General features: G+C 43.7%; 1 protein-coding gene across 2 annotated transcripts in view; it reads left to right on the top strand.

Moving 5' to 3' along the window:
* LOC149449341 (aldo-keto reductase family 1 member C15-like) overlaps window positions 1-23,832 on the top strand; it is a 33,965-nt gene extending 10,133 nt beyond the window's left edge. For both annotated transcript variants that reach the window (XM_089693375.1, XM_089693376.1), the window contains 6 exons: window positions 5,516-5,593; window positions 6,097-6,219; window positions 10,236-10,345; window positions 12,230-12,395; window positions 19,643-19,725; window positions 23,646-23,832. In XM_089693375.1, coding sequence (XP_089549501.1) covers window positions 5,516-5,593; window positions 6,097-6,219; window positions 10,236-10,345; window positions 12,230-12,395; window positions 19,643-19,725; window positions 23,646-23,688 — 603 coding nt within the window. In that variant the 3' untranslated portion in view covers window positions 23,689-23,832. The remainder of the gene's footprint in view (window positions 1-5,515; window positions 5,594-6,096; window positions 6,220-10,235; window positions 10,346-12,229; window positions 12,396-19,642; window positions 19,726-23,645) is intronic.
* The last annotated feature ends 3,006 nt before the right edge of the window (window positions 23,833-26,838 follow it).

The raw sequence follows: 26,838 nt of genomic DNA, 5'->3' as shown, positions 1-26,838 counted from the left end.
TGAGGCTTTGATCACCTGATATAATGGGACACCCAGGGGGGTCTATTAGTCTTTTATGTATCTTGGGAAGAGCTTAAAATGAAGGGATATGTGAGAACTTATTGAAAACAAGGTATCTTTGTCTACAATACTGTGACTATGGGCATCAGAGATCATATCATAAAATTCCTTATTGAAGATGTCAATACCTTCAATGGAGATTGGACTATACCAATCAGTTGTTTTCAATGGTTATCTGTCACGTACCTGATGGGAGACTGAAATGACGAGGTCGGCCTCACTTGTGTCACTAGTCCTGACCCTGCTGGAGTGGGAACAGAGGGAGTCTAGGACCCAGGGGAACAAGAGTGCCAGTAGTTGTTGTTTGCAGCTCTTGCAGATGAAAACCTTGGAAGGCTGATGATCCTCTGATTCAGGCACAGTAGTAGTAGGCAGAGCAGGTTTTGCAGATTGCCAGGCATGCACCAGAGCAAGGCAGGTAGTGCGGACAAGAGACAGGAGCAATGTCATGGAATAGCCAGGGTCATCAACAGTCGGGCAGCACGGTACAGAATCAGAAGGAAAAGCCAAGGTCAGGAGCAGAGCCGAAGTCAGGAACAAGTATAAGGAGAGCAATCAGAGTCAGGTGAGGAACAAGCCAGGTCAGCAACAAAGGAATCATACAGGAACAAGCAGGACATGGGGGAGCTGAAGGCAGGCCAGCACTGAACATGAGCAGAGACACTCCTTAAATAGGCCGTCTGGTGCCAATCTTCGCCGTGAGTGTGCACGTGTGTGTGTGAGCGTGATCGCGCATTTCCGATCACGATTCGTCTTGCTGGAAATTTCTTACATTATCACTGTCTTCATTAATCACTCAACACCCGTATATACCAAGATCGTTGCTGCAACTACAACCATGATTCTGGTATCAATATTTGCAGCCTGTGATTTCTTACTATGTAAAAGTGCATACAGTCGCTGCATCACTTTTACATGCAGTGGAAGGGGGCTGACCCCTTCCATCGCCACCTTTACTGGGCTCTCCTGTCCCATCGGGGAGATGTTGGGATGTTGTTCATCCCTTGTGATAACAATAAAGTTGATTAAAAAAAACACAGGTACAGTGTAAGAAAAAAAAATGTAAATAAAATAATTTTTATTTTTTAATTTTAAAAAATGCTCCCATCATGCTCATGTATAAATGTGAACAAGCATGTAAGTCCTGCATGCATATAATCGGTGATCGAACCACAGGTATCACTGCAAAAGCCAGAGTAAGAGCAATAATTCTAGCAACATACCTCTTGTGTAACTCTAAACTGGTAACCTGTAAAGGCTTTAATAGCGTTGTCTATGGATAATTTATTTTTGCAGTTTGTCGCAGTTCCACAAGTGTGCACAATTTTAAAACATGACATGTGTGGTATTTATTTACTCGGCGTAACACCAGCTCTTATATTTTAGCAAACAATTGGGCATTATATTATGTTTGTGTTCACTAAAATTCATTAAAGTGTATTTTTACCAACAAGTGCTTTTGAAAACCACTGCACACATATTCTGCGACATAAAAAATTGCAACACCAACTATTTTATTCACTAGGGCCTTCGCTTAAAAATTCATAATGTTTGGGGGCTCTAAATAATTTTCTAGCAAAAAAATGCAGATTTTTACATGTACAGTATGACAGAAATGCCAGAAATGGTCTGGGAGTCAAATAGTTCAAAAGGTTCATTTTGATAAATGTAACAATCACTAAAAACCATCAAAGTCAAACCTCCAAATGTTTAATGTGATTTTAAGTTTCAATGGTAATAAAAATACAGGAAAATTGAATGACAGATATTTGCTGTAATTTTCCTTTCCTGACAAGCTCCATGTCAGCACAGCTGGATAAGGGCCTCGCCCTCGCCCTCGCCCCCCCCCCCCATGCTCCCAGGACCTAACTCAGCGTTCTGTAACTAGTCCTACCAAGCTGGCTGGGAATTGTGTTGACATGGAGCTCATCACGAAAGGAAAGTTACAGTAATTATCTGTCGTTCAATTTTCCAATTTCCTGACAGCTCCATGTCAGCACAGCTGGGAACTAACTAGCCACACAGAGGAGGGAAAATGCTACACACGCCTCAATTCGGACTAAAATTAGAAGCCAGGATGCCTCTGTCAAGTCAACTGTCATTGAGACTACTTCTATACAGCAATGAGCCATGAACGTATATATATTGGCCGCCACATAGCTGCCTTACAGACAGTGTGTGGGAACACTCAGCCTGCGGCCGCTCACAGGGTCGGGTCCTTTCAGGTAGACAGTGGTGTGATCCCCCTGGCACAGCCAACCCTTTCAACTTGTAGGCCAAGGTGATGAGCTTCACCAACCAAAAGGCAATACTCTTGTTGGAAGCCGACTTCCTGATGCCAGATGTCGCCTTGATGTAACATTTTAAAGCTTGGTCCATATCTGATGGCCTAACTTCTTGGGTACTCCCCAAGAGAGACATGGAAGGACAACTTTTTGTGTAATATGGACTCTGAAGGCCACTTAGGCACAATCTTGAGCATCAGCATGAGTACCACCCTATCCGGGATGAACGTAAGAAAGGGTTCTTTAAACCCCAGGGCCTCTAGTATGAACACTCTTCTGACTGATGTAATTGCCACCAGGAAAACAGTTTTCAGCAAGAAGTACCACAGGGGATTACTTTGACATAAAGGCAGCTGATGCAAACTCGTTCAACACCAATGGGAGATCCCACTTCACAAACAATAATCCCTTAGGTAGGTTTCAACACAACGACCAAAGGGGTGATTCAAACCCATTGACATCCTGCTGTGACAACATGCTCCAATCTTGTAGACTGAGCACTTAATTCAGTCACCAAAAGGGAATTGTCAAGCTGTCCTCTGGAGGCACTTGAAATACTTCCACAGCTTTGCTTCTATTTAAAGGCATTTCATCAACCTTACAAATGAAGGAATCAAAAACCTGGACAATGGTCACCCTCATCTTCTTGTTCAGAAGGGAATGAAGAGGATTGGTTCGCTTGAGAAGGCTTTGAGACCAGTTATAATGGCCCTAAAAGGAAGACTGGACATTGCCAGAATAGATGGCCCTTGCAGAAGGTGAATTCAGAAATTCCTTTAGAGTGTCTTAACCACATGCTTAATTGTGACAACTTGGTCACTATTGTCCTAATCACTGCCTACTTGAACAAGGCAGGAATCATAAAGTCATGTTCATACACATGTTCTTTGGATGAATCTGGTAAGGGTTGATTTGCTTGAGAAGGTTCTGTGACTGCTGATTGTCAGAATAGATGACCCCTTTACAAGATGTGTGGAAGAAACTCCTTTACAATGTATTGACCACATGGTTAATGAATGTGATAACTTGTTAGATGTCATCTTCTTTATCCCTAGCTGCCTAAACCGGCAGGGCTCATACAGTCATGCTCATCTGACTCTTCTTTTGGAAGAGTCTGAAGACTATTGCTTGCCAGGAAGGCCAATGAGACTGCTCACTGATAGAATACATAACCCCTTCACAGTGTGAGTGGAAACACTCCTTTAGAGTGTATTATCATGTGACAACCTGTTAGGTATCAACATTTGTATCCTTGGTTGCTTGAACAAAGCAGTATTCATGCAGTCATGTCCAACCGCATCATCCTCTTTGGAAACTCTCAAGATGGCTGTTTCACCTGGGAAGGCTAAGCTGCTTCTCATTGCCAAAGCAGATAACTCCTTTAGAGTGTATTGATAATGTGTTTATTGAATGTGACATCCTGTTATGTGTCATCTCTATCCCTGGCTGCTTAAACCAGCAGGATACATACAGTCATGCTTGTCCGCATCTTCCTGTTCATAGAATCTGAACAGGCTGTCTTGCCTGGCATGGCTATAAGACTTCTAATTGCCAGAACATATAGCCCTTTCACAGGGTAAGTGGAAACAACTCCTTTTGAGTGTTCTGGCCACTTGTTTAATGAATGTGATAACATGTTAGGTGTCTTCAGCCTCATTTCTGGTTGCTTGAACAAAGCAAGATTCATGCCATCATATTCATCCGTCTCCCCTCTGGAGAGTCTGAAGAGGCTGTATTTCCTGGGAAGGCTATGAGACTGAACATATAACCCCTTTACAGGGTGAGCAAAACACTTACATTCATGTTCATCATACAGTCATATTCATCTGCGTCTTCTTTTTGAAAAGTCTAAACAGGATTGTTTTGCTTGGGAAAGCTCTGAGACTGCTCATTGCCAGACTAGATAATCCTTTCACAGGGTTTTAACAAGCAGCTAAAACAAGCAGCTTAAAAATAAATAAATAATGTAATGAAGTAGAAAATACCTTGCTTAGTAACAAACTCTAAAGGGTTAACAACAGCTAGATGGAGGTTAATAGTGCAGCTTCTAACCACAGCCAGATTTCACCAGGTGGTTAATGAACCAAACTTTGTCTTGTCAGAGACCAGGAGATAATGAAAACGTTTTGGTAAGAAGAGCAACAAAACAGTAGAAATCTGCAAGAGAATTACAATAATATTCTGCAATATACACAAACCATCCAAGGGAATTGTTGATATCATAAAGACCTTCTCTCTTCTTTTTTCCTTTTGAGAAACTGGAGAGCACAAACAAATATAAAAGGATATCCTATACTCCAGCAGGCAATGTTGGCTACAGTAGTCATTCACATGCAATTCCTCTACCTTCTCTGGGAATGCTGGTCTTTTGAGGGGGTAGCATAATGGCACAATAGTAAAGCAAACATGAGGAGCCACCAACAGGTTAATGCCATGTGTGAACAAAGTATTACTTTGTGCACCTGCTATGCCGAGTACTACCTCTGGAGCAGTTCGGGGTATGCACAGCAGCTGCAGGGAGCAAGGCACAACAATACCTAGCTGTGCAGCATTTATTTGGATGCAAAGCATTTTTAAATTTAGCTCAACCAACCTCTGCCATCCGACTGTAAACTCTGGCACTGCGCAGGTGTGTGTGCATAGTGGAGACTCTGTTGACACCGTTGCCCACTTCACCTGGACTCAGTGGACCCCAGTCAAGGCTGTTAGCTGTGATAAAAGCCTCCCCGTGGACCAGCAGAGGGGCTTCCTGGATTATGGGCCATTTACCCAGTACACCCGGGACCCCATCCAGCTGAAACCCACACACATGGATGGACAGCCAGCCCTTTAGATCAGCCAGGTTGAGAAGTACTCCTAGGTCCTGCACATGAAAAGAAAATAGAGGAACGCTGATGTTGCAGGTGAGCTCAAATTTATGAGTTAGGTCCTGGAAGCATGGGGGGGTTGGGGCCCTTACCCCCAGCTGTGCTGACATGGAACTGTCAGGAAATCTTTTTTTATACAACTATATCTATTTGTATTTTTCTAGCAAAAGGAAAATGATCAAATACACAGTATTATGCCCCGTCTATAATGCTATTGGTGCTTTGATTGTTTTCTCTCTGTCTAGTTTCTCATCTACTGTATCTGTCTGTGTTTCTGCTCAGTATGTATTTTATCTCTTGTAGCCAGGTGATGATCCCTTTCCTGTAGATGAAAATGGACAATTAATTTTCCACAATACAGACTTACGAGATACATGGGAGGTACAGTGAGTTTTAGATGGCAATGTATATGTATGTAATACTGTGATGGACGCAATAGCTGTACCTAGAATACTTCCTTTCTTTTCCACTTATCTTTTCTTTCTTCTCTTCTCCTCCCCTTTTGACTTCCCCACTTCTATTCCCTCTCTTTTTCTCTATATTCCTCTCTTCCTCTTCCCCCTTTTTTTCATTTTAGCCTCTATTCCCCTTCCACCTTTCCTATCTTCTCTCTTCTCTCATTTTCTCTCCTCTCCACTCCGCTCCTCTCCTCTCTTCCCCTCCCTCTTTCTCTTCCCAACCCTACCCTACCCTACCCTTTCCTCTCCTCTCCTCTCCTCTCCTCTCCTCATCCCATTGCTCTCCTTTCCTCTCCTGTTTTTTCCCCTTGTCTCCTTTCCTCTTCTAGCTTCTGTTCTTTGTTTACCTCTCCTCTCCTCTCCTGTTCCTGTCCTTCCTTTTTGCTATGCCACCACTCCTTTCTACCCAGCCTTTATATTTTCTAGGCTATGGAGAAGTGTGTGGATGCAGGTCTAGTGAGGTCTATTGGAGTCTCCAACTTTAACCGCAGACAGCTTGAACTGATTCTTAACAAAGCAGGACTCAAGTACAAGCCAGTGTGTAACCAGGTATCATAGATATCTATCTGTCTTAAATTCCAACTGAAGATTCATTTTAAATCAGCTAAATACATTCCAAATTTGTCAAAACAGTCCATTTTCCTTAGAAAGTAGCCATAGCGTGAGTGGAAAAGACTGTCCCCTATCAGCATAATGTAGAGAAGGACCCTTGATCTCTGTGTGGAAGCAGTGGTCTGCTGAGTAAGAGCTAGAGCTCTCCAATCAGCACAGCTTGAGACATTTTCCTACTTTAAAGTGTATGTAAACCAAAGGTAAAGCTTTCCTTAAATCAGTTCTGGAGATCTTGACCAGTCTCCTTTTTGCTGCCCTGTGTCCTGTGCTTTACTGTCAATGCTAACCATGGATTTAGACCTGTGTTTGTGTTGACAGACATGCGCACAACCTTCTTGAATGGTAACAGCAGGACGCCATGGAAAGGCAAGGTGTGCATGCAGTCCCTTCTTCAGACTGATGCTGTTGTAGGCAAGTGCAGCCAGTTTCTCCACTGCAGGTGGTGCGGTACTGCAGCTGGAGGGGAAGACAGGAGAAATCTTGTTTCTCTATGGTTTCCTTGGTCCCCTTGGCGAGTGCTCTCTTCACCTCATGCCTACTACCGCTGACTCTCTGCTGCATTGGCTGTGAGTTCCCATTTTGGCGCTTCACCTCGCTGTGCTGTTGTATTGTTCTGCAAGTTCTTTAATGCATTGTTTTCTGCACCACGCTGCACCTACCAGACAGATCAGTGATGGTGCTGCCGGAAGATGCCCAGTCTAACTTGGAACATATCGTGGCATGCCTGGAAAGTCTGTTCAGAGAAAACTTGACAGCCCATGTGATAGTACCCAGCTTACGGTGGGAATGAAGACTGGCAGAAGTAGGAGCTGGCACACCTCTCCAATGAATTCATTGAGGAGAGACCTAGATGAGGACCAGAATTGTGGCTGCTTCGGACACCTAGCCAGGAATTGTGGCAGGCCAGAGGCCAAAATTTACCGCAGGCTGCCATTATAATAGGAGCTCCCAGGGCTGAGGGACAATTGCTGGGACCAGCAACTCAAGATCCCACCAGACCAGAAGCCATGTTCACATCCTGTCCTGTAGTCACTGTCTTGGTCAACAGTCAGGAGGTCCCCTGTCTGATTGATACGGGTTCGGAAGTGACTGTTGTGGTGTATGATTTCTCCCCCCATAGATTCGGGACTATAAAACAACTGGACCCCTCCTGGCTATCCCTCAAAGTGGTCAACAACTTATCCATCCTGATGGAGGGAGTAAGTTGGGTGAGGATTCAGACAAAGAACTAAGTGATCGAAAAAGTGGGGGTGGTGGTGACTCGCTGCCCAATGATTTCACCCATACCCATTGTTCTGGTTATGAATGTGCTAAAAGACTTGGACTTACACCGCTTGCTTGCCAAGTTTGAGCACTCGGGCTGGTGGGCGCAGGGCTTTGGCCTAGGAGCAGTGTGGCTCGATGTGGTCAAGGTCCGTGAGGCCCTACAGCAACCAACCAGAATGGGTGGGGGTCAGGCCGGGCTGGGACAAAAAATAGGCCAGAGCATTTTAGACTGAACAGCCAATTTCTGGGGGGGTTGGGGCATTCACGGGGGCAGTTGGTGATGGAATACTCACGGAGTCTGTCGTCCACGTTGTAATAAAGTGCCCCTTTACAGCACAGTCCCCTTTATATCACAGTGTCCCTAGAAATCTAATTACAGTGCCCCCTATATATTCAAAGAGACATTCCCCATCCAGCAAAGAGACATAAGAGACATCCCCATCCAGCAAATGGACATCCCCATATAGCAAAAAGACGGGATGTCTCTTTGCTGGACAGGAATGTCTCTTTGCTGGATGTGGATGTCCCTTCTTGAACTGGGATGTCTCTATGTTGGATTGGGATGTCTCTTTGCTGGGCCCAACTGCGCAGAGAGACAGCCCAGTCCAGCAAAGAGACATCCCCATCCAGCAAGGAGACAGCCCGTCCAGCAAAGAGACAGCCTGTCCAGCAAGGAGATAGCCCATCCAACAAGGAGACAGCCTGTCCAGCAAAGAGACAGCTCAACCAGCAAAGAGACAGCCCAGTGCAGCAAAGAGACATTCCCATCCAGAAAAGAGACAGTCCATCCAGCAAGGAGACAGCCCGTCCAGCTAAGAGACAGCCCAATCCACCGCCGCTACAGATCTGTCACAGTGTGCCCGCCAGTGAAGGAGAGATGCCGCCGTTGTCCATTCAGTGCAGCTGTGTGCAGCGGCCAGCTGAGGAGGTGTCTGTTTGTCCTCAGCGGTAGCTTCCTGCTCTTCACTGGAGCCGTCACTGCCGCTCCTCCTGTCGGCCCTGCTTTAGGCATAGGCGCACAGCGAGAGGTGAGCGGCGGCCGTAATCTGTGTTAGCTCTGTCCAGGCTGCGGTCAACGCTTACCTCCTGCAGCCCCAGCCCACTGGGCAAATGCCGGTGTGCCCTATGGCCAGTCCGGGCCTGGTGAGGTTAGTCTACACTCTGCCAACACAAAAGCTGCTCCTGGCGCCACTGTAGGAGGTGGTCTGTTCCTTGCCCAGGGCGTGTCTTACCACCCGCATGCTGTCTAAAGTTCACAAAAGGAAAGTGCTAGTCCAGCTTATTAAATTGGGTACCATCTTGATTCCACTCCCTAACCTAACCAGACCACCCTTGCAGACATCTACACAGTGCCCAGTAATTGCATATCTTAGACCCAAACTTCACCTCCTCAAGCGCCCTATTGGGATGGCCACACCGCACTCCACCTCCCTTGGAAAGCACTCTGTTCAGCTCGGGTTTACTACTGCTGACTCGCCGCTGCATTAACTGTGAGTTCCTTGTTGGCTGTTGCACCCCACCAGGCTGTATTGTTTTGCAAATTCTTTAATACATCATTTTCTGCACTTTCTGCCACACCATTGTCCTGTCGCCAATGTCAAAATTGCAGGTAAAAGCACAGAAAAAATTAGTGTTTGAAATTCTCCCATAAACAATTTTTATTCACTTGCAACTTTCCTTTGAAATTGCTAGGGAAATACTGCTCCAGAAAGTGTCAATTTCTATCACAGCCCCTTTCTGCTTGCACATCTAAAGCTCAGCACATACTTTATAATATGATTGTTTAATCTTCTTTATATCTACCAACAAGTGTGCCCTGCATGAGACTACTTGGTTGGATACAGATTGATTAGAAAGTTTAGGTATTTTCTCATATTACAAAGCTTTACCACTTGCCCTCCAGAGGATTTACCCCCTTCCTGACTGGCCCATTTTTTGCTATACTGTACTGCGTTACTTTAACTGACAATTGCGCGGTTATGCAACACTGCACCCAAATTAAATTTATGTCCTTTTTTTCCCCAATGGAGCTTTCTTTTGGTGGCATTTGATCACCTCTGCATAAATAAAAAAGACCGACAATTTTGAGAAAAAAACAATTTTTTTTTACTTTTTGCTATTGCTATTAAACATGTCCAGTTATATAAATTAAAAAAATCAAATTTCATCATAAATTTAGGCCAAATGTATTCTCCTACATGTCTTTTGCAAACAAAAATCTCAATACGTCCTAAATTAGTAAATTAGTTTACGTGAAAGTTCTAGCATTTACAAATGGCGGTATATATACTGGACTTTTTTTACTTTTTAATACTAATAATGACGGCAATCAGCGACTTATAGCAGGACTGCGGCAGGCATTCTGACACTGGGGGGGGGGGGGGGTTATTGTGTAAGCACTTTGCTTTGTATTGCTCTGCTATCTGGGAAGATTGTTGTTGAAATTAAAGATCTGGTGACAGGATCTCTTTAAATATCATTGCCTATGATTTCAGAGGTAAGAAATAATTTTGACACTTGTAAAGCTGAAATTTAGGGCACAGTGTCTTTTCTCATTTAATTATACCTGCTTAAAAAGTTTCCGAAAGAAATGTGTAGAAAATATTTTTCTGTGTACAAATAGAATACTTTTTTTTTTACTCTATTTTTTGCTTTTTAATTTATTTGATTACTGGTGCCCCCTACAGGTGGAATGTCACATCTACCTGAACCAGAGAAAGCTTTTGGAATTCTGCAAATCTCAGGACATTGTTCTTGTTGGGTACAGCGTGCTAGGCTCCAGCAGAGATGAGAGATGGTGAGGCCCATATATATTGGCATCCAGTAATAAAGTATTATCACCTGCTGTAGCAATTGTGTTATATATATACGAGTGGATTGTGATTATGTAGATAGCACTCTTGCCTTACAGCACTGGGTTCACGGGTTCAGCAATTGTCCAGCTTTTACCTGCATGAAATTTGTATGTTCTCCTGGTAGTTTTTGAGTTTCCTACTGGTTTTCACAGACGGCACATATTAGCAAAAAGAAAGAGGCTTCAAATTCATTGTAATGGATTTGAGTCTTATTTAATTAGGAGTTTCCAGGTTAAATGTATGTGACTAACAGGCTTAAGCAAGTCATAGAAAGCCACCTACTACTATTGGTTATTGCTATTGGTATATGGCCGGTCTTAAAATCATAGAAGCCATACAAAAATATAGCATAACTGAAGAAAGTAACAGTAGGATACAGGTGTATCTCCATGTCATTACATCAAGATCTCATAAAAGACAGATCTTACAAAAAAAACAGCTAAACAATATATGTGAAAAGCTACATTCTAATAACATTTGCTGTTGCCAGGTTTTTTTTACACATTTCAAAACATAGATTAAGACTCAACAAGACTAGGGAAGTAAATAAGTAGAAATAAATACATAAAATTGGGGGGAGGGAGGAAAGAGAAGTGGGATGGGGGGAGATCTCCCTCCTCACCTTGCTATCCATCGGCAAGCTCCGAGAGTGGAATGGGGTTTAGGAGACTGGAAGTTGCCATTGAGAAGCTAGAGGGGACTACTCTTTATGGAAGGAATACAGAGTCCAGATCAGCCAGTATTTTTCATGGTGTGTTCGTCCATTTGTTTGGAAAAGAGAAGAGGGGTTTCCTGATCAGTAGCCAACATCCCCAGAATTACAAGATAAATAAAGGGAAAATACCCCCTATAGTACTTGGGACTTTGAAGGCATAGATATATACCGAAAAAAAGTTTTATAAAAAGTGCAAGATTTTTATTATGTAAAAAAAAAATATTTTAACATGTAGACATACCAAACAATAGATCATCCAAAGTCATAGTACAGTATCACCATCAAAGTATTAATTGAATGATAAGGATACCCAGTATGACTATGTTTGACTACCATTAAAAAATGCTGTAACATCACCATCCATACATATGATTACAGAGATAGTTTCTATATGTTCCAACACGTTTCGGAGTGACTTCACTCCTTCCTCAGGGAAAAAGAAGAACTCTGCATATGGGTGACATCATCTACAAGATTGAACACATATTTGTTTGGAACATTTTTTGCATCCATTACAATATTTTACAATTTACAATCTGTAGATATACTCACAATACATCAAAGTGCATTAATTAATGAGTTTTCAACCCATTTAAAAGATATGGTACTTCAAAATGCTGCCGCCTCATAAGTGGGGAAGCATTACATTCCCTGTCATGTGTTTACTGCTATCCAGCACTCAGGGAGATTTAGCCTGACTTCTTGTCCTATTGGATACATTTTACCAGACAGGAAGTGAAACACATTTTTTAGTAGCAACACAAACACAAATAAAATTTCTCTTCTATAGTAGAGTAGGAAAAAGGATGTTGTAGATTGTTCCCCTTCTTCCTGTCTAGTGAAACGGTTGTCAGTAGAACAGCAATGCAGTAGTACCATGACAAGAGTTCAAATCATTACTCACTCTATCTCTTCTCTCATTTCTCTTCTCTAACACAAGACAACAGTTTGCTTGATGTACACTTTAAGAACCAAAATTATTTTAAGCAGGCTAACCCCTTATAGGATGTCTTCTTTGTACTGAATTTGCTGCTAAGCTATTGGAGGTTGTATATGAGCTGCTACCAGGGAAAAAGAAATAAGGTTTGTGTTATTGTAAATATTTTTTTAGGATTGATCAGAATGCTCCGGTTGTCCTGGAGGATCTGGCTTTGGTAACCATAGCCAAGAAACACAACAAGTCACCAGCTCAGGTGGCCCTAAGGTTCCTTCTTCAGCTTGGAGTTGTTGTCCTGGCAAAAAGCTTTAATTCCACAAGGATCAAAGAAAACTTTCAGGTTAGTTGTAGAAAAAAGCAAGTGTGTTTAGTGTAAAAGCTCAGCATGAGGGTTGTAATTTACTATTCCTTGATTTGTAGGAGATAAAAAAAAACCTGTTTTCACCGGACATACAACATGCCTTTTATATTGGTGTGAGTGTGTGAAAGAATGTCCCTTACATTGGTGTCAGTGGGTGGAAAACTGTTCCTTTATACTGCTGCTCAGTGGGAAGAAGAATACCCCTTACATTGGTGTCATTGGAAGAATGTCCCTTATATTGGTGGTCAGTGGAAGGAAAAATGGTGGTCAGTGGGAGGAATAGTGCCCTTTACAATGGTGTCAGTTGGATGAATGTCCTTAATATTGGTGGCCAGTGAGATGAAGATGCCCCTGACATTGGTGTCAATAAGGAAAGAATGCCCCTTATATTAGTGGTCAGTGGGAGGGATGATGTCCCTTACATTGGTGGTCAGTGGAAGGCTCAAAACATTGATAGTCAGTGGGAGGATGAATTTCCAATTAAACTGGTGGTCAGTGGGAGGAAGAATGCCTCTTGCAATGATGTCAGTTTGAGGAATGCTCTTTACATTAGTGGTCAGTGGCTTAAAGAATGCCCCTTACACTGGAGGTCAGTGGAAGGAAGAAAGCCCAACACATTGATGGTCAGTTGCAGGATGACTTTACCATTACATTGGTGGTTAGTGGAGGAAGAATTCCTGTTACAATGGTGTCAGTTTGAGGAACGCTCCTTACATTAGTGGTCAGTGGCTGGAAGAATGCCCCTTATATTGGTGGTTAGTGGAAGGAAGAAGGCTCAATAAATGCAGGGTCAGTGGGAGGATGAATTTCCCATTATGTTGGTGGTTAGTGGAAGGGAAAATGTAATATTTCATTGGTGTCAGGGGGTAGAATGCCCCTTAAATTGTTGGTCATTTCGAGGAATAATGTTCTGTACATTAGTGGTTAGTTGGAGGAGGAATATCTTTATATTGGTGTCAGTTAGAATGCCCTTACATTAGTGGTTATTGTCAGGAAGAATGCCCATTACATTGGTGGTCAGTGGGAGGAAAATTGTCCCCTTACATTGGTGATCAGTGGGAGGAAGAATGCCACTTACAGTACATTGGTATCAGCGGAAATAAGCATGTTCCTTGAATTGTTAGTGGGAAGAATGCTTCAGTAACTGTGGTCAGGGAGAGGATGTATGCCTCTTGTAACTGAACCAGGTGTGCCCTGGTATTGGTGGCCAGTGGAATGCTACACTGGTAGGTGTCCACTTACAGCTGTCTTTCTGAATACAACCTGTCTTCAAAGTGAAAGTGCCATTATTTCTTCTCCTCAACCCTAACACATTAGATATTTTTTCCTTTATGGACACACACATCCCAGGAGGCTGCAGGACCAGCCACACAGTGCTGCAAGATCTTGCACATGCACAGTAGGCAGCTAGCTGTGATTAAGTAGGAAGTCACCACTGGTTCCTACAGTGGGGAAAATTATTTTTTGATCATTAACAGATTCTGCTGCTAACCCCAAAATAAAAAGTTAAAAAAGGCCTTTGCAAAATTATATTGAAATAAAATATGACACAGATTCCCAATGCTGCCATCTTGGATATACAGTGGGGAAAATAATTATTTGATTCCCTGCAGAATTTGTAAGTTTGCCCACTTACAAAGAAATTAAGGACCTATAATGGTTATTATAGGTGTATTTTAAATGATAGAAACAGAATATCAACCAAAAATCCAGAAAAAAACACATGATACAAATGTTATAAATTGAGTTGCAGTTCAGTGAGTAAAATAATTATTTGCTCCCCAAACAAAACATGACTTAGTACTTGCTGGAGAAACCCTTGTTGACAAGCACAGAGGTAAGACGTTTCTTGCAGTAGGTTACCAGTTTGCACATATCTTAGGAGGGATTTTGGTCCACTCTTCTTTACAGATCTATTATAAATCCTTAATGTTTTTTGGCTGTCACTTTGCAACTCGAAGTTTCAGCTCCTTCCATAAATTTTCTATAGGATTAAGGTCTGGAGACTGGCTAGGCCACTCCATGACCTTAAAGCAGAATTTTGTGTAAAAACGTCTTTACATGTCCTTGTTGCTGATTTCCTACATTCACTGAATATATCATCCATCTTCTTGTAAACTCAGTAGTTGCTCTGATATAGCCTGATGATTTTCATATCAAACCAATAATTCCCAGGAGTTTCCTGTTTGTAAGAATGGTGGCTGCTATTCCTCCTATTCCCCCAGCCACCGGTCTTGGCCCTTCTCATTGTAGTTCTATCCACAGGAAGCAGGGATGTACTTCAGTTCCTGCTTGCTATAGTGGGCATAACAGGACTTGGAGATCGCCGATCTGAACCGTCCATGGTGGCAAGGTTCAAAAAAAGACAGTCTTTCTGGGCCATTCTGAAAGGCTGCACTGGCTGGAGGAGGAGGATACAGCTAGGACACAGGAGGACTGACCACAGACTCAGTGCTCCTCTCACAGCCAGATAAAACAGTTTTTCAGGGGTTGGTGAAGATAGAGGTGGGAGAAAGCCAGCTGTCAATACTGAGCGGTGATGTCAGGGGTGGGCAGGACCAGAGCAGCTGTCATGGGCCACTCAATGGGATGGGGACTGGGTGAAACGCTAGGTTTCTGTGGCTTTGCCCATTTCCCTAAACTGTCCAATCATTGGCTGGCCGTTGACAGCTGCTACAGTCCCGCCGACCTGGATGAGAGGGTCGGCGGGTGGCATATAGAGCAACCAATGCCCTGTGCTCTCCTCCTTGCAGCTGCTGAATGCCTGTGGGAGGGAGAGAAGAAGCAGGCAATCAGCTGCAGGGAGGAGAATGCAGAGCATCAGTTGCTCTATGTGTTTCTGGCAGCCAGAGGTTGCTGCAACTGCTGGCTCCACCTCCTAGCTCCGCCCCGACTTGGCTGCCGCTTTTTGGTTCTCTGCTACAGCTGTGCCCAGCACTATCCCAGCTAGAGTTGCCACCTCATCCCTGTAAACCCGAACACATATGAGTTACACGGGTTCTGTGGCTGAATAAGGTGGTAATTAAACTCACTTAGTGCCTTACCTGCAATAAATTAGCCTCAGAACCTGTGTAATTCATATGTGTTTGGTTTTAAAGGGATGAGGTGCCAACCCTAATCCCAGCAGTATATGGTGTGTCCGTTTGTCACACTGCTTCCCCCTCTGCTGTCACACTGCCCCACCTCCTGTCACAATGTCCCCCTCCTCATGTCACACCATCCATTCCAACTGTCACACTGCCCTCCCTCCTGTCACACCATCCATTCCAACTGTCACACTGCCCCACCTACTGTCACAATGTCCCCCCTCCTGTCACTGCCCCTCCTCCTGTCACACCATCCATTCCAACTGTCACACTGCCCTCCTCCTGTCACACTGCCCTCCCTCCTGTCAACTGCCCCTCCTCCTGTCACACCATCCATTCCAACTGTCACACTGCCCTCCTTCTGTCACCCTGCCCTCCCTTCTGTCACACTGCCCCTCCTCCTGTCACACCATCCCTTCCAACTGTCACACTGCCCTCCCTGTCACACCAACCCCCCTCTTGCCACACCACCCCCACCACCTGCCACACTACCCCCCCTCCTGTCACACAGCCCCCCCCCCCACCAGTCACACTAATGTCATAGTACCTGTCCCTGTGATCCCACAGGAGAGAGATTTCTCCTCACTTCCTGTTTCTGTGGCCCCACCAGAGGGAGACTTCCCCTCACTTCCTGTCTCTGTGGCCCCACCGGAGGGAGACTGCCCCTCACTTCCTGTTTCTGTGACCCCCACCAGAAGAATACTTCCCCTGACTTCCTGTTTCTGTGACCTCATTGGAGGGAGACTCCCCCTCACTTCTTGTCCCTGCGACCCCACTGGAGGGAGACTTCATCTCACTTCCCGACTCTGGCACAGGAGCAGCCATAAAAACATTGTCAGAGGTTCAACGCTGTACTATAAATGTGTTCTTTTCTGTGACACCATAGGATGCGTTTCTAGTAATCTCCTGTAGTATAGCTACAGTATCTGCTCAATTAGTTTATCTGCTGTTGTGGCTGAAGGGGGAGAGCAGCCACAGCCAGTAACATGAAACTTAGAGGAGGGAGAATCCAATATAAAGTAGACTACATAGAAAGAACTACCGTATTTGCCGGCATATAAGACGACTGGGCGTATAAGATGACCCCCTACTTTTCCTGTTAAAATATAGGGTTTGAGCTATACTCGCCGTATAAGACTACCCCTCTTCCAACGCACACTAAATAAAAATGAAAAAACATCAGATTTGATTTCAATATGGTATGGTATTTCAGTATGGTATTCCAATGATGGGGTGCTATTCCTCCCACTGACACCAATGATGGGGCATGATTCCTCCCACTGATACCAATGATGAGGCACTACTCCTCCCACTGACACTAATTGTGCCCCATCAGTAGTGTCAGTGTGTGAGGAATAGTGTCCCATCATTAGTGTCAGTGGGAGGAATAGTGCCCCATCATTGGTGTCAGTGGATGAAGTAGTGCCCCATCATTAGTGTCAGTGGGAGGAATAGTGCCTCATCATTTGTATCAGTGGGAGGAATCATGCCCCATCATTGGTGTCAGTGGGAGGAATAGCACCCCATCATTGGTATCAGTGGGAGGAATAGTGCCCCATCATTAGTCAGTGGGAGGAATAGTGCCCCATCGTTGGTGTCAGTGGGGAGGAGGAATAGTGTCCCATGGTTGGTGTCAGTGGGGGAGGAATAGTGCCCCATCATTGGTGTCAGTGGGGAGAATAGTGCCCCATCATTGGTATCAGTGGGAGGAATAGTGCCCCATCATTGGTGTCAGTGGGGGAGGAATAGTGCCCCATCATTGGTGTCAGTGGGGGAGGAATAGTGCCCCATCATTGGTGTCAGTGGGGAGGAGGAATAGTGCCCCATCATTGGTGTCAGTGTGGAGGAGGAATAGTGCCCCATCGTTAGTGTCAGTGGGGGAGAGGAGCGGCTGCTCCTTCTTTCAGTTCGGCAGCTTGATTTTCGCGGGGCCGTTCGGCTCCGCCTCCTCGCCGGTGATTGGTCGCCTGTGTGCGCTGGCGCCCAATCACCGGTGAGGAGGCGGAGCCGAACGGCCCCGCGAAAATCAAGCTGCCGAACTGAAAGAAGGAGCAGCCGCTCCTCTCCCCCATTGACACTAACGATGGGGCACTATTCCTCCTCCCACTGACACTAATGACCATCGAGCTGCCGAACTGAAAGAAGGAGCAGCCGCGCTTCCTGGACCGGATCGTCGTGGGACCGGGATCGGAGCCAGGTAAGGTACAGCAGCCCCTCTGCCCACCCCTGTACTTAGTGTCCGTTGGAGGACACCGCCCCTGGAAAAAGTGCCGCCCTGACACACCGGCTCGCCGTATACCGGCGTATAAGACGACCCCCGACTTTTCAGAAGATTTTCAGGGGTTGAAAAGTCGTCTTATACGCCGGCAAATACGGTAAACATTTTGCACATCCATTCATTACATTTATGAGATCGTCTGCTAACTGTACTGCTGTGGGGTGCTGAGCAGTGTGACTGGAGAATGAGGAGGCGTGATTTACATTGAAGTGGGTGAGCACTCATTCAGCATGTACAGGCCTAGTGTATCCACCTACATTCACTGCAATTCCCAGAGGTTGATGGGAAGTGTAGTTTCCTGAGAGGAAAGGCTATGATGTAATCCCTGATGTTACACTTCCTCCTTGGCAGAACAGATGCTGTTATCTTTTGAATTACAGAGATGACTTCCTGAAAATGCAGTTTGACTTTTCTCTTCATTGGTAAGGAATTTCACAAATGTATTAACTGTTTAGTGTTTTGTGTAGGGGGGTGTACTAATGGGTGATTTTTTTTACCTATCCCGGAGTTCTTATTTAATGTGCTTCTTCTTGAGCCACTCCCTTGTTGCCTTCGCAGTATGTTTTGTCATGCCATGCTGGAAGACCCATCCACAACCCATCTTCAGTGTTCTGGCTGAGGGAAGAAGGTTCTCATCCATGATTTTACAATACATGGCTCCTTCCACTGGCCTCTCAATGTGGCAAAGTTGACCTGTATGTTTAGCAGCGAAACAGCCCCAAAGCATTTTTCTTCCTCCAAACATGGCAAGTCGAGTTAATGCCAAATAGCTCAATTTTGGTCTCATCTGACCACAGCACTTTCTCCCAATCCTTCTCTGAATCTTTTAGATGTTCATTGGCAACTTCAGATGGTGCTGTACATGGGTCTTCTTGAGGATTGGGACCTTTGGGGCGTAGCAGGATTTCAATCCATGATAGCATATTGTGTTACCAATGGTTTGTTTGGTGGCTGTGGACCCAACTGCCTTTAGATCATTCACAAGCTCCTTCCATGTAGTTCTGGGCTGATCTCTCACTTTTCTCATGATCATCCTTAAGCCAAGAGGTGAAATTTTGCATGGAGCTCCAGACCAGCATCTGCCTTTGTACATAGGGAGGAGGTGTTCCCATTCCATTGTTTAAAGTCAGACTGGGCATCCAATAATCCCTATTCCCCATCCAAGTTGATTTCCCCTAATAAAATAACAAAATCAAGCCAAGGACTGGTCATTGTCTTTGGATGCAAGTTGGTGCAAGAAATACCTGTTGCCTAGCTGTGCAGAGAGAGGCTTAGGGATACCCAAAACACAGCGACCCTCACAAGAGTAGCGCTACATACACATAACAAGTTGTCATTAGAAGCACCTTCTTAAATTGACAGGACTAATCTGTGTACCACATGAGCACATAGCCAGTCTGTGGGAGCCAGAATTATTGTTGGTTGGTAGGGGATCAAATACCTATTTTACTCACTGAACTACAACTCAATTTATAACATTTGTATTGTTTGTTTTTTTTCTGGATTTTTGGTTGATATTCTGTCTCTATCATTTAAAATACACCTATGATAAAAATTATAGACCCTTCATTTCTTTGTAAGTGGGCAAACTTACAAAATCTGCGGGGGATTAAATAATTATTTTCTCCACTGTATATCCAATATGGCAGCATTGGGAATCCATGTCATATTTTATTTCAATATAATTTTACTAGGGCCTTTTTTAACTTTTTATTTTGGGGTTAGCAGCAGAATCTGTTACTGATAACGGCAAAGTTTTAGGAAGAACTGCCTGCAGAAGACAGAACTACTGTAGACTCCCGACACTGGCAGGTACCTTATTTAAAAAGCCAGCAAATTATAATAATCTGTCATTTTTACAGGTGTTTGACTTCAATTTGCCTTCAGAAGACATGAAGGAACTTGAAGCTCTCAACAGAAATTATCGCTATGTCGAAGCTAGGCAGTAAGTATTATTGAATATTGCTCATTGAGCCATTGATTTTTTAACTTTTGGGCATTTTCATCTGAATATAGGTGAAAAACACACACAAGCACAGATTACCTGTGAAAACCTTAAACCTAGTTAAAGTAGTACTATGCTCACAGTATACTCTTTAATTTTATAACATCAGCTTTGTAATAACAATACAAACAATGGTTATTTTTGGAAATCCAATATAGGCTTACTTGAAAGCTCTCCTTCAAGTGGCCATCACTTTCATAGCTTCCTCTTTTTATTCTGTACATATCCCATGGTACCTTGCTTCCTGCAAGCAGTGATTCCTGTACTGACTCCGCCTCCTGAAACTCCTCCTCTTAGCGGCCCTTTAGTTAGGCAGGCTCTGTGAAATGTGTGCCACAGTAGTACTTACAAAGTAAGGGCTCATGTACACGGGGCGTTTGGAAACCTCTTCTGAACAATGGAAACTGACTGCTAGAAAACATAGGTTAAAACACTTCAGTTTAGCCGCGTTTGCATGCCGCGTTTATGCACGTTTGCATTTAGAAGCGTTTTTAAAAGATAACCTCAGGAGACCCTCTCAAATGGCCAGAATGTACTGAAAAATAGTAAATTCACTAAAAAAGGCTACTAAAATATCGCATGAGTTATTTTATCAAGTCATGCGGTATTTTAGTAGTGAAAAGCATGCATTAATGTTTCAGCTGTCAACGGGATTCCCACTGACAGCTGAATGTAAAAGAAAGAATTACCAGCAATTAAAAAATAATTAAAAAACGACATGGGGTCCCCAAGCCCTTTGGGTCTGGTATGGATTTTGAGGGGAAGCCCCATGCCAAAATTTTAAGAAAAATGGCGTGGGATTTCCCCCAAAATCCATACCAGACCCTTATCCGAGCATGCAGCCCGGCAGGTCAGGAAATGGGGGGGGGGCAAGCGAGAGCGAGTGCTCCCCCCAGAACCATACCAGGCCACATGCCCTCAACATGGGGGGGTGCTTTGGGGTAGGGGGAGCTCCCCCCCCCAAAGCACCTTGTCCCCATGTTGATGGGGAGAAGGGCCTCTTCCCCACAAACCTGAGCTGTGGTTGTGGGGAATCATATTAACCTCCCTGGCGGTTTTCCCGAGTGTAGCTCGGGGTAGAATTTCTATACCACAAGCGGTAACCCCGAGCTACACTCGGGCTTACCATGCGGCACTGATCTGGGGGTCCCTGCAGCACTTACCTTGTCCTTCGCTCCCGCGATGTGTCCCCTGCAGCGTCCCCGGCCATCTCCTCCGGCCGATGCCGGCATCCGGCTTCTGTGTTCCGGTTCCCGTGACGTCGGGACGTACGGGCGCCGCCGGCGGCGGGAAATTTAAAAAATTTAAAAAATGTCATTTTTTTTTTTTTCAATTTTAAATAGTAAAACATTGCTGTTTCATCCCATTTCACATACATATTGTCCCTAGTGCTTTGTCCGGCGCCCTGCCTGCATTTTGTCTGTTCTTTCTGCCTGGAAACTTAGAAAAGTCCATGGCGTCCAAAAAGCGTCCCTTTACGTCAAAAGCGGTTTTAGACCGGCTAGAGAACAGCGATAGTAAATCAGAACCACTTACAGAATTGAGTGATAATGATTTGTGGGGAAATTTTCCTAAAAATTACAGCCTACAATAAAAAACTATTTCCATGCGAAAAAATGGTACCGCTTTCAGCACAAAAAATCAGAAGGAATCATACCGCCAAGGAGGTTAAAGAACTGTCAAACCAGCTCAGAGGCAAAGGGCCGGAGGCCAGTGTCAGAAGCGGAGCCTTTTTTTTTTTTTTTTTCCAGAGCGGGAGCAGTGGGCATCGTAATTGACATTGGATCTACTTTGGGGACATTCTTTTATTAAAGGACTTGTCAAAGAATGACTCCTGTATTTTTTCACATTACAGCTTTTTTTTGTGAGTGGGAAGCGGTACCATGTACCCCATACTCATTCATGTGGGGGGGGCGGGATCTGGTGGCCCCCTTGCTAAAGGGGGCTTCCACATTCTGATAAGCCCCCCCACCCACAGATCCCCACAACCAACGGCCAGGGTTGTGGGGAAGAGGCACTTGTCTCCATCAACAAAGGGACAAGGTGCTTTGGATTGGAGCTCACCCTACCCCAAAGCACCCCCCCATGTTGAGGGCATGTGGCCTGGTATGGTTCGGGGGGGGCGCTCGCCCACCCCCCCTTCCTGACCTGCCGGGCTGCATGCTTGGATAAGGGTCTAATATGGATTTTGGGGGGAACCCCACGCCATTTTTTTTTAAATTTTGGCGTGGGGCTTCCCCTCTAAATCCATACAAGCCATTTTTTCAAAATTATTTTTTAATTGCTGGCAATTCTTACATTCATGTTGAATGTATGTGGTAGGGTGTTAGCGGCTATATTTAGAGGTTGACATTCTGAGTGCAGGAGGATAATATAAATATAATTCTTACATTCAGCTGCCAGTGGGAACCCCGCTGACAGCTGAAATATGATGCATGCTTTTCACTACTAAAATTCTGCATGACTTTTTAGTGGATTCAAATGGTTTTTTTTTTTTTTTTTAAATGCTATGCGGTATCCTACTTGGATGCGGTAGGATACCGCTTAGTGAATTGTGCCCTAGATATGGACCAGTCAAAAACGCTTCTAAACTCAAACGCTTATAAACACGGTTAACCGCATTTACAAGCGTTTACACGTGTTTACAAGTGTTAGGCATTTGAAACGCCGGTAAAATCTTCTCCTGAACGCAATTTTGCTGCGTTCAAAAAAATTACTATAAACTCAACTGCCTGTAAATGACTGTAAATGACATACTGTACATGGACACATAGGAAAACATTAGGGAGAGTTCAGGGACTGCTGAAAAAACACAGAAAAGCTCCTAAACGTCAGTTTATCAGCTGCAGTGTACATGGAGCCTTAAGTTTACAAACTTGAAGGTTATTCAGATTACTAGAAGTAGGCGAGAAACAGTTGAAACACAATACATACAGATAAGGATAGGTTATGAGATTTTAAACGTGCACAACAATCATTAGAAACATTTCTTTAACATTTTTTTACAATTTTTTAAAATTGTGAAAATTTTTTAAAGAAATGTTCTAATTATTGTTGCACACCTTTAACATCCCATAACCTATCCTTATCTGTATGTATTTATATAGGGATGTGGTGTAACATGACTATCCACCACTCGTCATATTTCTAATTTTCAGTTGAAACACTATGTGGAAATGAGTAAATGTTTTAAAATTTTAACCATGGATATGATTTAATTCAGACATAGGGGTGAAAATTTCAGCTTTTACTCTAAGGCTTCATGCAGACAGGACATTTTTTCAACTCTCCTAGAAGCCTCCTCCTGGCAGCAGCATTTTGGAGCAAAAAAAAGCCTGATGCTTGTAAAAGTGTGTAATGCAATTAGCCACGTTTACCTTCATGAAACGTTTGGGCGTTAATTTCATTGGGCTGAAAATTGTATGCTGCCAATTGAAGTAAATGAATGCTCAAGCGCTAAACACGCCAAACATTACACGCATCAAGTGTTTTTTCAACCAAAACTCTGCTGTTCCTGGGCACATTGGCAGAGGTTTTTTTTTACATCCTCTAAACTCTCCTGGCACTAAACTCTTCTAAAAGTGTATGTGTGGTGGACATAGTGGGTGACAGATCATATGACGTCCACCCAGGAGAGAGCACTTATATTAGTATAGGCCGGGTGGAGGCAGTTAGTAACATAAAAACTATTACTAGTATTCTTGTAAATCAATAGCTATTAAAAACTTTATATTACATTACACCTATACTACTGTGCTGGAATGAATGGAAGGGTGGAGTTCAACTTTAACATTTTGTGCTAAACTGTGTTCCTCTTTCATATCTCAGTGGGGGATAAGTAACCATGTCTTTTCTTTCAGGTGGATCAACCATCCTGAGTTTCCCTTCCGTGATGAATATTGAAGCGTCAAGATATTTGCCCTGACCAAACAATTCAAACATTAGGTTTCTATTTAAATAGCAAAGTTTTCAATTGGACAGAGGATAATGTGAAAATAGTGTGTCCTGCTACTTACTATGAAAAATAAAATACTTATAGTTGTCTTAAAAAAAACTGACTTTCATTTTATTTTACCACTAAACATCTAAGCATGTGGCCTAGAACCTTCAAGGCCCCAGTGCAAGAAACCATTAAGGGATCCCCTGACTCCCCCATCTGGGCCCAGGACCCATCCCACTGATCCCAGGGCCCTTTACTCTCATCCAGTATTGCCAACCCCCATTACTTTTTTTTACTGAAAAAGCATGAAAAATTTACTGACTGAGCACATTTTGTACTGGCAACCTAAACTATGACTGAAACTCTTCTATAAACAAAGACAATTGATATGTAAAGGTTAAATTCACCATTAACCACTTCCCGTCTGCCTGCCCACAATGTACTGTGGATGGGCAGCAGCTACAGGACCAGTGATGTACCCGTATGTCCCTGAGGCTGTACCAACCAGGGGAGGACTGACCATTTGGAAACTCGGGCCCGAGGGTCAGTAGGGGGCCCCATGAGATGCCCCTGGTACCTTTTTCATAGGCTTTTTTTGAGTTTGGGCAAGGACACAGGGGCCCCATGATCCCTATTGCCCGGGGGCCCCATTAGTTGTCAGTCCGCCCCTGGTACCAACACAGGGGGATGCTGTTCTCCCGAACAACACAGCTCCCCCCCCCCACGTCCGCTGTGTCCACCGTACACAGCAGAATGTGGATCCCGGTAATCGAGACCTGGTGATCATCTGATCGCTATGCAATCACATGATCACAATGCTAGCAAAGCTGTTATGAATCAATCTGATTCATAACAGCTTTGCTTTTGTTCCTGGAGAGCTGTGATTAGCCCACAGCTCTCACATGGTACATGGCTCAATCACAGCACACTGTACTATGTGGCCAGCTGGAGCTAATCACAGATCACTGTATTTTGAACTGTCATGAACTTAACCCATTCATAACAGTTCAAAGCAAGCATTGCATTGCAGAGCAATAATCTTTTTGCTCCTGCAATGCAAAATGTAAAAAAAAAAAAATCCCTGATCACTCCCCCCAGAGTAATATAATGTTGGTAACATTGAACTACTCTGAAGAAAGTATTTTAAAAAATAGCAAAAAAAAAATGGTTAAAGAAAAATAAAAATATTGAGAGAATATTTTTTTTTAACTACTTCCCACCCGCCCGCCTGCCCACAATGTTGAGGGCTAGTGGTGGTTCTGGGCAAAGCGATCTACCTTACGTCGCTTTCTATTTCCGGATGTGCACCCCCCGTTGCCCCCTATGCCGGTCCAGGGAGAGAAGAGAGAACACCACACTGAGTAAAAGCACTATATTTTACACACACATCAGATTAGAACAATTAACCCCTTGAGTGCCCTTATTAACCCTTTGATCACCCCCCCCCCCCCCCGTCACCCAGCCAGTGCCGTTAGTACAGTATCAGTATACAAAAGTTTTCACGGATCACTGTATTACTGCCACTAGTGACATCAGATAGCATCAAGGTCAGTTAGTGCCCCTCCCAGCCAGGGTCAACTAGCGTTAGATTGCACTCACACTGTCACACTCACAGTATAGGTTGCTGATCACCTCCATTACTGGTATATAGTTTGTACAGATCAATATATTGATCACAAACCAAACTATACTAGTTCCTCCTTAACCACTTCCAGACCGGACACTTTTTCCCCCTTCCTGACCAGGGCAATTTTCAGCTTTCAGCGCTATCACACTTTGAATGACAATTGCACGGTCATGCAACACTGTACCCAAATTAATTCTTTACCATTTTTTTGAGACAGATAAAGCTTTATTTGGGTGGTATTTATTCACCGCTGAGATTTTTATTTTTTTTGCTATGTAAATGAAAAAGTCCAAAAATTTTGAACAAAGTGTTTTTTTATAAAATTTTGCAAATAAATAATATTTCATCATAAATCTTTGCCAAAATGTATTCCGTTATCTTTTTAGCTAAAAAAAAATCCAAATTAGTTTATAACCAAAAATTATAATTTTTAAACATTTTTTTTTACATTTTTTTTTTTTTTTTATATTATAATTTTTTTTTTTTTTTTTTTTTTTTACATACTGTCACCCTAGCAGTACAGTGTCACCACTTGTGGGGGGTGATGATGATTTTTTTTTTTTTCTTTACACTGATTGCTTTTACACCCATATAGGATGTAAAAGCAATCATTTCTCTTTCTCTCTGTCTGCATTCTTGAAGTCATTGAGAAGTACTGAGTGAGCTGTGATTGGTCACAGCTTGTCACATGGTACAAGGCTGTTGTGAATAGCCTTGTACCATGTGACCTCTGTGATCATTCACAGATTTCACAAGTAGTAAGCAATGATGTCACAAGTAATATCTTGCTTACTACTTTGCATGTGATCACTGATCAGTGAATCAGTGATCACATGATCGGGACCTCATACAGAGGTCCCGTCTGACGAACGGTGTTTCACTGTGTCCAGAGGACACAGCAAGCACCGGATCGCGGTGCTGCGCGCTCCCAGGGAGCACGCACAAGCAGGGTGCGAGGAAGCCGTTTATAAACGGCCACCCGACCCTGCACTGTCAGCGTCCGGCCGTTTATATACAACGGCCGGTCGGGAAGTGGTTAATATAGTGTTCCCAAAAACTCAGTGTTAGCAGAATCAACCCCGTTCACTGTCAGCACTAGCATTTTGCCCCTCCACTGTTTTTCACGTAAGATTTGTAAAAAATGATTGTGGACCAAAGCAATTTATTCGCACAATACCCACCCAAATTCAGCTCTTTTAGACAATTCGCATGGAAACCTATCACGGTTTCTGAATTTAAAACTTTTGTAGGCCTAACATTTAACATGGGCATTACAAAAAAGAACGAATTGCAGTCATATTGGTCTACAGACTCAATTCATCATATGCCCGTGTGCTCTGCTGTTACATACAGTATACAGTTAGGTCCAAATATATTTGGACAGAGGCACAATTTTAGTTTTTTCAGGTATTTACCAAAACATATTATATAATGGATATGGGCTGAAAGTGCAAAATCTCAGGTTTAATTTGAAGGTATGTACAGT

The sequence above is a fragment of the Staurois parvus genome, unplaced genomic scaffold (assembly GCF_062004578.1).
Source record: "Staurois parvus isolate SC_StPar_1 unplaced genomic scaffold, SC_StPar_1.0 ptg000629l, whole genome shotgun sequence".
NCBI lineage: Eukaryota > Metazoa > Chordata > Amphibia > Anura > Ranidae > Staurois > Staurois parvus.
Note: the sequence above shows the minus strand (reverse complement) of the source record. Positions and strands in the feature narration are given on the sequence as shown.